General features: G+C 31.5%; 1 protein-coding gene across 3 annotated transcripts in view; it reads left to right on the top strand.

Moving 5' to 3' along the window:
* Positions 1 to 14,890, top strand: part of LOC124357187 (eukaryotic translation initiation factor 5) — a 58,367-nt gene that overhangs the window by 30,327 nt on the left and 13,150 nt on the right. For 2 of the 3 annotated variants that reach the window (XM_046808708.1, XM_046808709.1), the window contains 3 exons: positions 8,051 to 8,168; positions 11,154 to 11,462; positions 13,885 to 14,169. In XM_046808708.1, coding sequence (XP_046664664.1) covers positions 11,306 to 11,462; positions 13,885 to 14,169 — 442 coding nt within the window. In that variant the 5' untranslated portion in view covers positions 8,051 to 8,168; positions 11,154 to 11,305. Of the gene's footprint in view, positions 1 to 152; positions 467 to 8,050; positions 8,169 to 11,153; positions 11,463 to 13,884; positions 14,170 to 14,890 lie in introns of those variants that run through there. The other variant, XM_046808710.1, reaches the window with a different exon arrangement.

Genomic DNA, 14,890 nt, shown 5'->3' with positions numbered 1-14,890 from the left:
TGCAGCCTAACGGAAGAATTACGACGTGATATGCGATCAGAACTATACAATGCCATTTATAGTCAGCTAATCAGGCTCGTCTCGATAGTTTATCAAGATTTATACACTTCGGTCGGGGAACGTATCGAACAAACAAGACAAGTGAAGCATATATTAAGGTGTAGGTGTACACGCGAACTGTATACTACTGTGGTATCGATCTACCGCGAGCGAGCGAGTACTGCTACTGCGTCTGCGACTGCGACTGCGACTGCCTCTAGTTTGCAGCAGCAAATCAATCCAGGCCCGGGCATTAGGTCAACCGTCCTCGCACCCAGCCCTTTCTCTCTCTGTCTCTCTCTCTCTCTGTCTCTCTCTACTGTCTGATCTGCTGTACAATAGTAGGCCTACTCTACCTGTCGTCTGCTACAAACCGAAACAAGCTTATCAAAACGCCTTATCAAACATATGGTGCTATCAGGTCCAGGTATGTAGAATTTGAACTATTCCACACCACCAGGTTATCCACAGTATCCTACCAATATTGATGAAATCGAGTACAAATGTTTGTTTTTTGTGAATGTAGAATAGTTTGTTTTGTCTTGAGAAATAATAAATATGGAGTTACTTTAAAAAAATGTCCAACTTAGGTACAAATCAAGTATTTTCCATGATGTATGGGCTTTTAAAGTTTGTCTTAGCAAAATTTGCCAATTTTTTACACTATGATTCTTAAAATGTAGCTTTACCAATAAATAACAATAAGTGATTAGTATCCATGCAAAGCTATGCATTTATTCAGTGAGCTGAGATCGAACTGATACATTTTTGTTTGCTGGCAATATCTGAATGTTGAAAGATCTTGTTAATGGTTCTGTATTTCTGTTAGAGGATTACTTCAATCTTTGTTTCTTTGACGTGCTTTATACAAAAACTGCACGCGAATGAATTGTATGGAAACAGACAGTATTGTTTCAGATAATTTAAAATGTGTGTAATTATACATTGTATTTTGTTGTCAGAACCTCACAGACACACAGGTATTGGGAGGGCTGAACTGTGACACTTTGTTCTGAATCATAAATTTTTAAGAGAAATCAGCTTGTAACATACATAACGAACTGAACTTGTCTTGTAAAACCAAACATATCCCACCTTCATGTAAGTATTATATAGATGGTGCTAATCTATGTCTCCCTTCAGACAGTCTAAGGAGCATTCTATTTCTATTTTTTTTTTATTAAATACCTATTATTGACATTACTTAGACTTAAAAATGGCCAATTAACTTCAGTTATATTCTTAATCGGGAAAGTGGGGTCTTCGGTAATTGACATCATTACATGTGTAGGTGTAGAGTGATCATACGCAATAATGAAATCATTGATGATGCCGATGCTGCAATGTAGGAGAAGATAATGAATATTGGTATTACGTAGGAATGTTTTTCATGTTATTACAGTAATACCGCCTTCTAGTTAAACCCAAAACTCTAGTGATCTTGAGTTAATTTACAAGCCAGCATGTAGTATTTGTTTGCCACAGTCAACATGTTAATCGTATCACAATTATTGTCTTGTTATTTTTCCACCTCACTTGTCTGTTGCCTTTCCTTCAAAATTATCTGTTGAATTCCGGTTCACTTATATGTTGTTTCTCCATCTCAATTAAATCTTTTGTTTTTCTATCTCACTTAAATGTGGCTTATATACCTTAATTAACTGATAAATTTATGCTTTCCTAGTTTGTTGTCATAACTCTAAAATTACGTATCATATCCACTCCACACATGTATATTGTCTTTTCCACATCACTAGTATGTTATACTTCCATCTCAATTACCTGTTATCAATTCCACGTCATTAGCTTATTGCTTTTCGGTTTCAATTACCTTTTGTTGTTCCGTCTATTACCTGTTGTTCTCTGCCTCTATTGTTTGCTGTCTTATCTTTTTAATCACCCATTTATTACTACCTTACTGGTTTGCCACCTCACTTGTCTGTTGCTATTCTGTCTCAACTTAACTACATTTTTATTCTATCTCATTTGTCTGTTACCTTTCCACCTTGATTACATTTTCTCTTTCCACCTCACTTGTCTGCTGTCTTTCCAACTTAATACAACCTCTTCTCTTTCCACCTCACTTTTATCTCGTCTTTCTGCCTCACGTATTGTCAGTCTGTTGACTTTCTTTCTAAATTGAACTACTTGGTATCTATTCAAAACATTTCTGTATTACTTTTCCAGCTCGTATGTTTCCCTTCCATCTCAGTTACCTGGTTTTCCATCTTACTTAAGCGTTGCCTTTCCATTTGACGATGAGGCTGAATTACTTGAAGAGTCACTGTTGAGCAATCTCAAAATTAATTTCTAGAGATAAAAATTCAATCATTTTGTATACCAGAGTCATGGATTGTTATGTATATTATAAATTAATTCAGTGCCCCAATTTATTTAGTAAGACAGTTAAAGAGGATTTTGTAGAAGAAGGAAATGTTATGAGGAAGCCCTAATAGAAAACCTGGTAAAAACCTTTTTTATAAAGTAGTTAATATAATAAGACCATTTTACAAAACCGATGAAAATTAGAAATAGAGTTAAATTGTCCAAGATCTTATATTTATGTAATTCAATGGAAACTTGCAGGTATTTGAAGAAAAATATCCAAACATCAAAGTGAGTTTTCAACTTTTGCCAATATTAGGCCCAAAAACTGTGTCTGATTCTAGTGTTACTTATACAGTATGCGTGTTCACTAATGTCCTAAACATCAAACTGTTCACAAATGCTCTAAACATCAAACTGATGATCCAGAATGCAAAAATTGAATCTTTAACTAATGTAAAAGTTATCTTCCTATAAACATTGTCCTGCAAATTGTCCAACTCTACTTCCATAGATTGCCCTTTGGGGAAGTGCCAATCCTACCCTGGAAATGAGGATATAAAATCTAATTTAGAAGTTTTCGAAGAAAACGTTATTGATGAAGAAATTTTGCACCAGCGGGTTTTAGTTTACTGGTGCAACTTGAAAAAGTTTAAAAATCAACTTCTGATAGGGGCCTATTATTGTTGTTTTATGAAAATATATCGGCTTTAGTTAGACATGATTTCATCATGAAGTAACCAAGCTCCTTCATGAAGGTACTATGGAAAACCTAAGGACTTGGGACGTTCCTGCGGTTTGTGGTTTTACTGAAATCTACAGCTTTCTTGTTCATTAGGAAGCCTAGAGCTATCATTGGACCAGTTGTCAAGCAGAAACTAAGCATGTAATCTTTGCAGTATTGTCTGATTATTTAGGAAAAAACACAATTTCAGTATGCTGCTTCCAAACAAAACCGATTGACTTAATCCAATCAAATAGTTTATTGACAGGACATTACAAATATTCAGCATTCTTCAATATTTTTAAAATTTTGAAGAAACACAACATTGGCTGTATTTTTACTCAAACCACATTTATGCATGCCAATTTTCACTAGTCCAGTCCCGGTTGTCAAATAAGCTTTTATTGCCTTGGGTGCTGAGGCATTTTTAATTGATTCTGGCCATTCTTTGACAAAACCTGCCTGTTGGTGGAAGTGTTTACAAGTCAAAATTAAGTTTGGTCACAGGATCAAAATGATCGATTACTTCTCAGATGGGTCGCAGCTCTGTACAAAAACAGAAAAAATGTATACAAACTTGATTCCTTAAAAAGACTTTTATATTTATGCTGAATGGTATTTTTCTGTCATTGCATGCAATGAGAGGCTATGTGATGGTGTGGCAGAACAGTAAAAAGGTTAGCTGTCCAAGCCACAGGTACCTTATATGTATATCAGAAAAATAGTGATATTTTTCATAATCTGAATATAACCGATACCAAACAGCTCTGGATACTTTCAATTAAAGTTCTTCAAAGAGGCGGAAACATTTTTTTACATTTAAATTTTAGAATAACGGAATTTCAGTAGGATAATGGAGACAGTAAATACAAAGTTAATATCTAAACTTTACTCCAGATTGTGTCAGTGAAGAATTTAAAACAACAACTAATGCATTTGAAATACTATTTAAACACTGTTATAAAACCCAACTTAATGAACAAAGCTGTAAATGTTTTCATAAGGAACTCGAAACTAGTTGACTTCTTGGTGTTTTAATATGGAAGTTTTAGATTGGCTTGAGGAAAAAACAAAAATGCCTTAAGGAGTCATTCTTTGCCAGACTACAGTACAGAAAACAACAAGACTTCTATTACATAAAACCTTAAAAAACAATTATTTTAATTGTTGGATGAACATAACGTAGGTATATGCAGTTTGACACTGATGGACTTCTCTGCCAATGTATATTTTCTTCATCGAGACAAGGCAAACTCAGCTATGGCACTGAAAATATATTAAACTAGAAGTTATCACTTTTTGATCATGATAGATTACCGAGACCTAAATATGTATATTTCATCTCATTGATTGAGGCATAAGGGAAACAACTGTGGTAAAGTAAATAAATTTAAACGGCAGGAAGTAAACACCTTTTCACCGAAGTAAACATCTCAGCCCTACATGTGTGTGTACATATACATTTTTTTTTCTTCACAAGGACTACAAGAAAATCAGATATGGGGCTTGAAATATCTTAGACTGGAAGTATATTACAAGGGCTGGAAGAAAATGCATTTTGATCAAAGTAGATTTCCGAGTCCTTTGTATTTTTACTTTAATGACTGAGGCAACGAGGCAAACTCAGGTGTGGCAAATATAATTAATTCAACCTAGAAATACTCATTCACATGCAAAACTGATGTATGCCTACTTGCGTTAGAAAAATGTTATAGGGTTCCATTCCACTACTGGCAATGAGGCAAACTCAGATGTGGCAAATATAATTAATTCAACCTAGAAATACTCATTCACATGCAAAACTGATGTATGCCTACTTGTGTTACAAAAATTTCGTAGGGTTCCATCCCACTACATCATACATGCTTTTAATAAGTATCCTGAGGACTTCTGTTTTGAAATTTGCGTGCAAAGCAGCAGGTAACAGCTAAGTATTTAAATAAGTTTTGTGTTGAGTTGATGTGGAAATATCTCCTATTGGAATAGTTTTAATACCCCTATTGGAGTAGTTTTTATAATGTCACAAAGAAAACAAAACGGAATCTTTGAAGAAATTTCAACTGGTTCTGGATCGAGTATGATTCCATAAATAACCATGAATTATGTCGAACACATGAGATAAAATGCAGAACTAAATAAACAAAATTTCTTATTTTAAAACTTTTGGTATAATTTTTTAAATTTGTAAGATCTTGGCATAACCTAGAATATAGGTAACCCTAAATTGTAAGTTTTAGAGGCTATTAATACATTTTTAATATGGCATCTAGTTACGTGTCCTTCATCTCACGCTTTAACTACTGAGCTTTAACTACTGAGCGGTGCAATGTCTAACTTAAGGAAACTAAACAAAATGAAAGAATGAAATTTTTATTGTAATCAACATTTTTTTGTGCTAAATAAATATTGATGTTTTGTAAGAAGTGTACTTGATAGCTTTAACACAAATATGTCTACTGCATTCTATAATTTCATTTTTAATTTGTTTTTGAGTGAAAATTCTTATTTCTTGTATAGAATAATTTTAATACTTTATATGTAGCCTATAAATACATCTGATAAACAGAGTTTTTATTTTTTAAACAAAGGGTGTACTGAGTTTCCCCACTGCTATTTAATTATTAATTTTAAACATTTAAACTGAAAACTTGTTATTGGATTCAAATTTGGTATATATGTTCCTTTCTAGCATGAAACTGCATAATCCCATGTACTGTAAACTAAGGAATAATATGAAGTTCTTAGAAGGTTATTATAACATAAGTTTCTTAATCCTAAAACTACTAGTAATTTCTTTCTAAAATACCAGGGAATTTTCTTCACTATTGCAAGTTTTATTTTTCAAAAGTTTATTACAAATAAGTAATTTGATTTAAAAAAAGTTTTGTATTTGATTTTTTAAACTAAAGGCACAGATTATAATGGCGTTTGTCTCATAAAAAAGTGTAATTTTTCAAAAAGTATAATGTAGTTTTGTGTTCAACAAATTTTTTCAAAAGATTCGGTTACCTAAAGGGAATGACAAACTGAAAATAAAATGTTTAAGATAGCCAACACGTGGTAAATTTCATATACTATTTGGATTAGTAATAAATTAAAAGCATATGTCTTTTATGCAAATTGAGAAAATATTTATCATAGTACGTTGTTTAGCAACTAAAACAAGTTTTAAGCACACTTTTAAAACTAATGTAAACAATAAAAACTACGACATAATATACTTAAAACTAAAGATATAAAACACATATTTACAACAGTTAGATAATGTACATAATATTTGGCTTACTTCAGCACTTATAACTTCAAAGCAAGCCATCAACAAATGACTGTGTTTCAGACTACAGCTGGTGATCAAATATGGAATTTGTAAATATGAAACTCAGGTCATAGACAATATAATACAAACTGGAATACCAGTAGGCTTTAAAGTATGTGTCTGACAATTACTATACAAAATTTAATGTGAAAATTCGGACTTAGACACAATGGATCAATAAAAACGGCATTTTTGAAAAGACAGTCGGTACCAATGGTAGTAACCAGAACCTGTAGAGTTAAAAAGCATAATATTCTTAAAACATAATTCATGTTTCTTTTCGATTTGTATATACATGTTCTAGTTCAATTCTCTCATCCACAGACCTAAATATTTTAGAGATTCTTTCTCACCTACCAACCAACACACATTTTTTGCACTTGTATATTCTATTATATCACACAATTCAGACATTTGTAAATAATTGTATTCCTTTGATAAATACCTCCAATTTTATTCAAACTAAAATTGATATAAGTCTACTTTGTTTCTTCAGTACTTTGAATAGTGTTATTTTTTGAAAACCACCACCTGAATTGATTCTAAATCCTTCTATATTCTGACCTTGATATCCTCCCATGAATCCTCAACATAACACAACACAGCATTGATGACACCAAACAACAAATGAACAAATGATGTGATCTTACTATAAAACCTTCCATTATACTTATTAAATGTATGCATATTAAGAATAATGTTGCACCCATAACTGATCCTTAAGGTACTCCTATTTTATTACATCATATTGACAAACTATTGTTGACTGTTTACACATTGTTCTTTTCCTGTTAAGTGTCTTGTAAAGTACATTAATGTAAAATTACTCTTATTCCACAATCACATATTGTTTCAGAAGTATTTTTATGTGGCACTACCATTTTATCAAAAGCTTTTGTAATATCAAGAAATAACTCTTTAAATATTTGTTATTATTTATAAGGTGTAGAAAATACTGGTTTCTTCGCAAAACCTCAATTTTGTTACATTTTGATTTGCCGTTTTGAAACAGTATCCAACATATTTTTGAAAAAGAATTGCACTAAAATGTTTTAGATTAAAGCTTTAATTAAAGCTATGTAGGCCTTCAATTGTGTCATTGGCTTGTATTTTATGACCTAAAATCACTTGAAAAAAGTAATTCTATCATACATACCAAATTTGGTTTTTAGTTATTTGCTTAATTTGTATCTTGAGAACAAAAACTTAACGAAAATAGTTTGAAAGAAAATTTAGTCAGAAATAATTTGTCAAAACACCATATTTGCATTTAAAAATTATGAATTGGTTCTACAGTGATTAATTCAAGATCAAGGTTTAAAATATTACAACAATGTAGTATTTCATATACATCAGTGATCTTCGGATTTTGACATCTGGTAGGAGTTGGTGGGATTTTTAGGATGCACTCTTTATGTTCAAAATTTAATTTAATTGTAAAATTAACATTCCTGTACCTATGTTTCACCAGTACTGGTTGTGGTTTTTCACACTACTCATCACATGTTGATCGGCTCTACCCCTCAAACATTAGTCACCAAAAACTGTTTATATATATATATATATATATATATATATATATATATATATATATATATATATATATACTCAATTGTATCTATAATATTATTGACCATGTGTTTCAGAAACATTATCATTGTCCAGAAGAAGGTCTGGGAGTTTACACATAGCGGTAGAGCCAATTCGTGGCCTTGTCACTAGGTGTATGAGTTCATCGAAGCGCCAGTGGCCTGTCAGTTATAGGTAAGAACACTTGCAATCTGGCATTATATTTTGGTTTTAATGTAATAAAAATATTACAAAAATAAACGTTGCATTTTTAATGTCTTATGATTTTATCTTATCTTACATGAATTTAGTAGGTCTTTGTTATGTAGTGGAGTATATCATATTAAATTGTTACATAACAAAAGAGTTCAAACTAGTTATTAGCTTGATAAAGATCTCTTTTGTGATACTAAACTCATTGATTGCAATGGTTTAAAAAGTATGTTTATAATACATTCAATATGTATAGGAGACGAATAATTAAAGACACAATCTGATCTAGGGAATTAAAATGAGTATTATGTTTTACGAAATTAAATTTGCTCTACTTTTTTATGTAGTCTTTGTAAAACTGACATCTGTACAACTAATTACCAGCTTATTTTTGTAACTCCTGCAAGGCAGACTTGGTGTTTAAAGGCAATACCCTACACATTTTTTGACACTAATATTGTTTTACAGTAAATTTATTTCTAAATAACACCTTGTTAAGTAGCCTAATCGTAAATAACACCTTGTAAGTAGCCTAATCAAGTGAAAATCAGAGGATGTCATATCAGGGCTGTAAGAGGAATAAGGCAGTAGCTCACATCATATTTGTTGTGTTTCTTGTGTTAGTTACGTAGCATGAGAATATGCATTTTCATGCTGTTTAGTTAATTTGCTCCTCAGATCCATGACATTTTACAACCATTTTTAGATTCATGATAATAAGCTAATATGGAATGTTTATAAACCCAGTCTACAATAGACTTTGCTACTTAACATGTTCACGGCGATCGTGGTTTTATTTAATTTGAAATATGTTGTACGTATTTTATACTATATATGTCTAAAACCGTACTAATGTTTTTTGTGTGTAAAAAGCATTAAAAACTGTTCCTAAATTCTAGAGCCCCACATAGACATGAATACAGGGTTATGTAACTTTCTCACCAGAGTTTGCAGTTTTGGGTTTCACCACACAATCTACTTCACCCATTTGGAATTCATCTTGAGATATGGGTTACTGTTCTAGGAATGTTCAAGAGTCAGTAACTTTAAAAAAGTTTGAATAGTGCAGAAGTAGACAGTGCGTTGGATGTCTAACCTGTTTAAACTTTAAACAGGCTGAGGCCGGTTGGGTCTGTGTTTACTTAATAAGTGATGAGTTCGGAGTCTCAACTATCTTTGAATTCTTTACCTATTTTTAAAAATTTTCGAGGTTCATAAAACATTGTGGCCAAGTATTTGTAGAGTATAGCCTATATGTGCTGGCTTTCCACTATCAGCAAGTACAAACCAAACCCATAAAGTTGTATCTTACTTCATTTCACTTTGTATTTCTTAGTTGTAAATCTCAATTACAAACTGCCTATTTGCCTTCAGAAAAATAATTAAAACACCCTTTTTGTGGCACACATTTTACTTTGAAGTATCGGGCTGTTATGGAATGTTGTGTAAGGTGTTTAAAAAATAAATATACTGTGGCAGGTGTCATTGGTTATATATAATGTTTCAGAATAGTATAGAAAATAGCAAAATATCATATTAGATTAAAAAAAATTAATGTCAGATTTAAAAAATATTTTTGTTTTGAATAGATAGAACCATTGTGTAAATGTTCTTGCAAAAGGTTGCTATTTTAAAAATATGTAGGTTTATAGCAATATATTTATGATGTTTATCAATTTTACTTTGTTCGGTTGTTGGGTCAGTGGCAGTACAAAGTATTTTCCTCTTTGGAGCTACACGTGGTTTGTTGGTTCTGGAAGCTAATCCTTTGTTCTGTAGCTTCTAAACATCCTTAAGAGGTTGGGTTTTGTTGTATTTGTACAACTTTTCTAGTTAGTGCTTACAAATGGCTAAGTGCTTTTTCTCTTGGCTTCTAGCTCTTGTCTAGAGAAGGACTTTACGTGTTACCACGAAAACGTGTTACCACGAAACGTGTTACCAGTTTCATTAACATTTGTATAGAGGTTATTACTATCTATTTTTATAACCCCTGAGCTGTTGGAAATATGTAAGACCAGATTATGTACGTACCATCGTTTAGCACAGTAAAAATGTTTTTATTCAGGACAAGTTTCTATATGGCTGTATCAGCATCAGTTTGTTTGTCAGATGGAAATTGTTGATTAGCCAGAAGGGATTGTCAGGTGAACTAAAATACAACATTATATAACATAATTATATAACATAAAAAAACAAACATATAACATAATTAACCCTTTGAGGAGTAATGACTTCTTGGAACGTCACTAGGTTCTGTTCCACAGGAGTAACAAATGAAACATGAAAATACAACCCAGGAGTAAAAAAAACATTAAACGTATTTTTTTTAATTGATTACAAATAAAAATGTACAAAAGTTGGAATGTTTACATTTTTATGTGATTTACAAATTTTTGTGTGTGAACTTTCTCAAAACAAGGGTAAATACACAATGCTACATTGCAGTCTGGGCAGTGAAATGTGGTATCCTTCCTCTTCTTTTCATGGGTGGTTGTGTTGTAGCATACATAACACCGCTTTTGAGCTTTCCTTGCTTGACCTACAGGAGTAGTTGTTGTTTCTAATAGATGGCGTGTGCGGCCTGTCCGCTCGAGAAATAAGATGGTTGATAATAATGTCTTATTTGCCGATTATTCTGCCTCAAAAATTACACTACCAACTATGGTTTGGTTTAAAATTAGTTTTAAATAACTATATGGTTCTAAATGGATGCAAATAAAACATAAACAAAAGAAAAAATCAATTTCGTAACAAACAATAAATGACGTTCTGGAACTAACCTATGGACTTGAAATTTTGTATGACGATTTCAGTATAGGCAACACTGATGATGGAAACTCCAAACCGACTCAATACAATTTGTGGGCATTTATAATCAATAGTACAAAGTTGATGGAAAGTAGGAGAAATAAAAAAAATATAATTTAAGTATCTGTTGAAAGTAATCAATTGTGTATCTAATTACAGGACATCAAAATTTTCAAGTAATCGGCATAGGAAATCTCAACCATTCAGAGAAACGTGATTGTCACCCTTATTGTGGAGAGGACTGCTAGAATCGGCCATCGCTTTCCCCTTCCATCATCGTGTCTCTCTCGTCTTAAGTTTTCCCTTCCAAGATGGGCAGCGTCAATGTTAACCGCAATGTCAGTGATGCCTTCTATCGCTACAAGATGCCAAGGATCTTGGCTAAGGTCGAGGGCAAAGGAAATGGCATCAAAACTGTTATTGTCAACATGATCGACGTCGCTAAGGCTCTTGGCCGTCCTGCCACTTGTAAGTTTTCTTCACTCTATAGATAATAACCTGCAGCTATAGAGTTATTAAATAAAAAACTAAATTGATTGTTAGTTAATTATTGTTGGTAAAAAGTTATTGTTGATCAAAAAGTCTTTAAGCAATCAAAAATTGGGCAGAGACAGTATCTTAGTTACTAAAATTTTTAGTTCTATTAGTTTTATATAAGTAGTAGTAATTCGTTTTTTGGCAAAAATGCATAATTTATTTACTCAAACGTAGTTAATAATTAATTAATTATAATTAAACAATGCTGGATATTAATTTATTAGTTAGTTATTAGTTAACTGGTTTTGGTATTAGTTATTAGTTAATTAGTTTTGGTATGGGTGGAGGAGAGATTGTTTCTTGAAATTTATTGTAATTAAAATTGCATGGATGTATGCAATATTTTTCTGTCTGAAAATAAAAGGCCATGCACAGAAATCTTTACAAACATGTTTTACTCATAGTTGAAAGTTTTAAAATTATCCATATATAGTATATATTATTAATATTGTGATGAATAAGATTAAAAAAAAGCTTTGAAGTCACAAAATAGTTTGCTTATGAAAGTATTGATTTGTCCTTTTCTTCATATGTGCTTTTGGGTTTTCTGTACACTAAGGAATTTTAAAATCTATAAATAAACAAGAAACACTCCTTTTTCAACATCAGTGATTTTTATTTTACAGTTATTCTTTTATTAAGTGCTTGCTTCACTTCAACTATTTGTTCTCTCCCTGTAAGATAGCTTTGAAACCATAACAGTGCACTTACCTCAAATCACAAAACTTTTTAATTTGAATTATTAAAACTGTAATTCAAAGAGTCGAAAGCATTGCTGATGTGAAGGAAGACACTTGTAAAAGTTTTAAATTCTTCAGTGTTTTAAATTATTTGTTAAATGAAACCAATAAGTGCACTTTTAATTGATTTCCCAGCATAGAAACCACGTTGTCTTATAGCTAAGATGTTTAAATAATGTGTGAGGCTAACCAATACTACTTATTCAAGAATTTTAATTCAGAACTAAGGATTTGGGCTTCTAGTTTTTTATCTCTTTTATTTCCTTTTTTATGGACCTCTCCAACTATATACAAACTATGAACTTCACCATCCTCATACACTTTTAATGGAAACCCTAGGACAGAGAATGTCAGGAGGATTACTATTGATACCATAAATCTCACCAGACCTCTTCATGTGTTAGGCATTTTGTCAGTATTTAAGTGTTTCCCACAGAAGAAATGAATAATAATAATTTATTACCATAAAGATTTTACAAATCATTGTCAAAGTCATGGTTACAGTAAAGTTTTTAAACCAAGTCGGTACACAATAAAAAACAAAATGAAATCCAAAACAAACAACAGTTTTCCTTAGAAATCAACAAGAGAGATAGAAAACAATAACAGAAACATTCTACAAAATTAGATCAGAGTAGATACACTTATGATATACTAACAAATATACAAATTGTGTAAAAGAACATAATATGGCCCTCAATAAAACCAAATATTCAACGTGATAACAACTTTATAGAAAAGAAAATTCTTATTTATATTACTTAGTTTACAACTTTAAAATAAACATAATTTCTTTTGCTTAATATAATTTTATTTGTTAAGTTTTGCAAAGTAATAGTTCATTTTTATTTAAAGTTAATATCACTCTCAATATTGTCTTCTAAACTGTAAAAGGAATTTTCCAAAAACCAATAGTAAAATTTAATTTTTAATGAATATTCATTGATTTTAGCCTCTATTTTATTCCAAAGTTTTTGATATCTGTTCAAAGTTTTGGATAAACGTAAAACATTTATGGAAGTCTTGCTCTTAATATGTGTGTTAGAAGTATGAATACGTACTGTGATAATATGTTAAAATTTGCTAATTATTTCAAACATGCATAACTAAATTATATATATATATATATATATATATATATATATATATATATATACATAAATGTTGAAATGCTTTTATCAAAGAAGTACACTGGCAGTGATGCTTTCTCAGTGTGATTATTATACAGGTAACATGTTCCAACATGTAAATTGGCACAGAGTATCAAATGAAACAATACTGTACAAACAAATTTTTTCCCCGTTGCATTCAAGTTGGAAGTTAATAATATCTTTTTTAAAACTGTATAAAAACCTTATATTTATTTTTTATTGTTGAAATAATATTAAAAAAAAACATTTCTGGTAACATAATTTGTAATATTGTGCCGAAATAAAGTGTATTTATTCCTCATAGAAAAAGATCTTGAGGGACATTAAAGGCTTTCATAGCATTGAGGCATCTGAAAAATGCAATATCATTTTTTTTTTATCAGCAAACCAGTATACTCATGAAAAACTTAAATGTAGTGAAGTGTATAAATTATATATTAAGACTGTTTAAAACTGTCACAGACCCAACCAAATACTTTGGGTGTGAACTGGGAGCACAGACTCAGTTTGATTTCAAGAATGACCGTTTCATCGTGAACGGATCCCATGATGCCTCCAAACTGCAAGACCTGCTGGACGGTTTCATCCGCAAGTTCGTGCTGTGTCCTGGTTGTGACAATCCCGAGACTGACCTCATCGTCAGCACAAAGAAGGGCACTATCAGCCAGGGCTGTAAGGCTTGCGGCTTCCATGGCCCTCTCGAGTTCAACCACAAGCTCAACACTTATATTCTCAAGAATCCTCCAAGTAAGAATAGTAGTTCAATATCATACTGCCACGATAACTTTGTCACAACAGCATGGGGGTAGATAACAAGTTAATTTAAACAAAACAATAATTAATTGTCTTATGACTACTTTCTATGTAACAAACATTGTGTGAAAAAATGTTATAATAATAAAATCTGTTCTTGTAAAGATAAAATTTCTATATAAGACAGTTATTATGTTAATTTAAAACATCCTATTAATATTAAAAATTTGAAAATTTGTGAAGAATGATGTTTGGATATTTGATGCATGTTTGATACTTAATCACACAAATTCTAGTGCACAGATTTAGATGACATTTGGCAAGTATACTGGTTAGATAAAAGAATAACACAAAGTAAACAACCTACCAATAATAATAACAACCTTTATTACAGTTTGACAATATGTACATTATATTGCAAGCGTCATTTATTTAAACTACTATAGCAAAGGCATTCTCACGTACATTCAAACATACATGTCATTCTCACATTCAGTACTATTAGGATCGTCAGACCCGTACAGAAATTAGAGACAAATTATCCAAGCGGCATGTCAGGAACTCATCGATAGAGTAAAACGCATTTGACTCCAAAAGGTGTTTCAACTGAGCTTTGTAATGATTACAATTTTGAGTGTATTTTAGCTCTTCAGGGTAACTCAGTTGGTGTTGATTAACTTGACACCAACTTGTTTGGGAAGGTTCGCAAAAGTAA

This window comes from Homalodisca vitripennis, chromosome 3 (genome assembly GCF_021130785.1).
Source record: "Homalodisca vitripennis isolate AUS2020 chromosome 3, UT_GWSS_2.1, whole genome shotgun sequence".
Lineage (NCBI taxonomy): Eukaryota > Metazoa > Arthropoda > Insecta > Hemiptera > Cicadellidae > Homalodisca > Homalodisca vitripennis.
The sequence above is the reverse complement of the archived record's forward strand: the minus strand, read 5'-3'. Positions and strand labels throughout refer to the sequence as shown.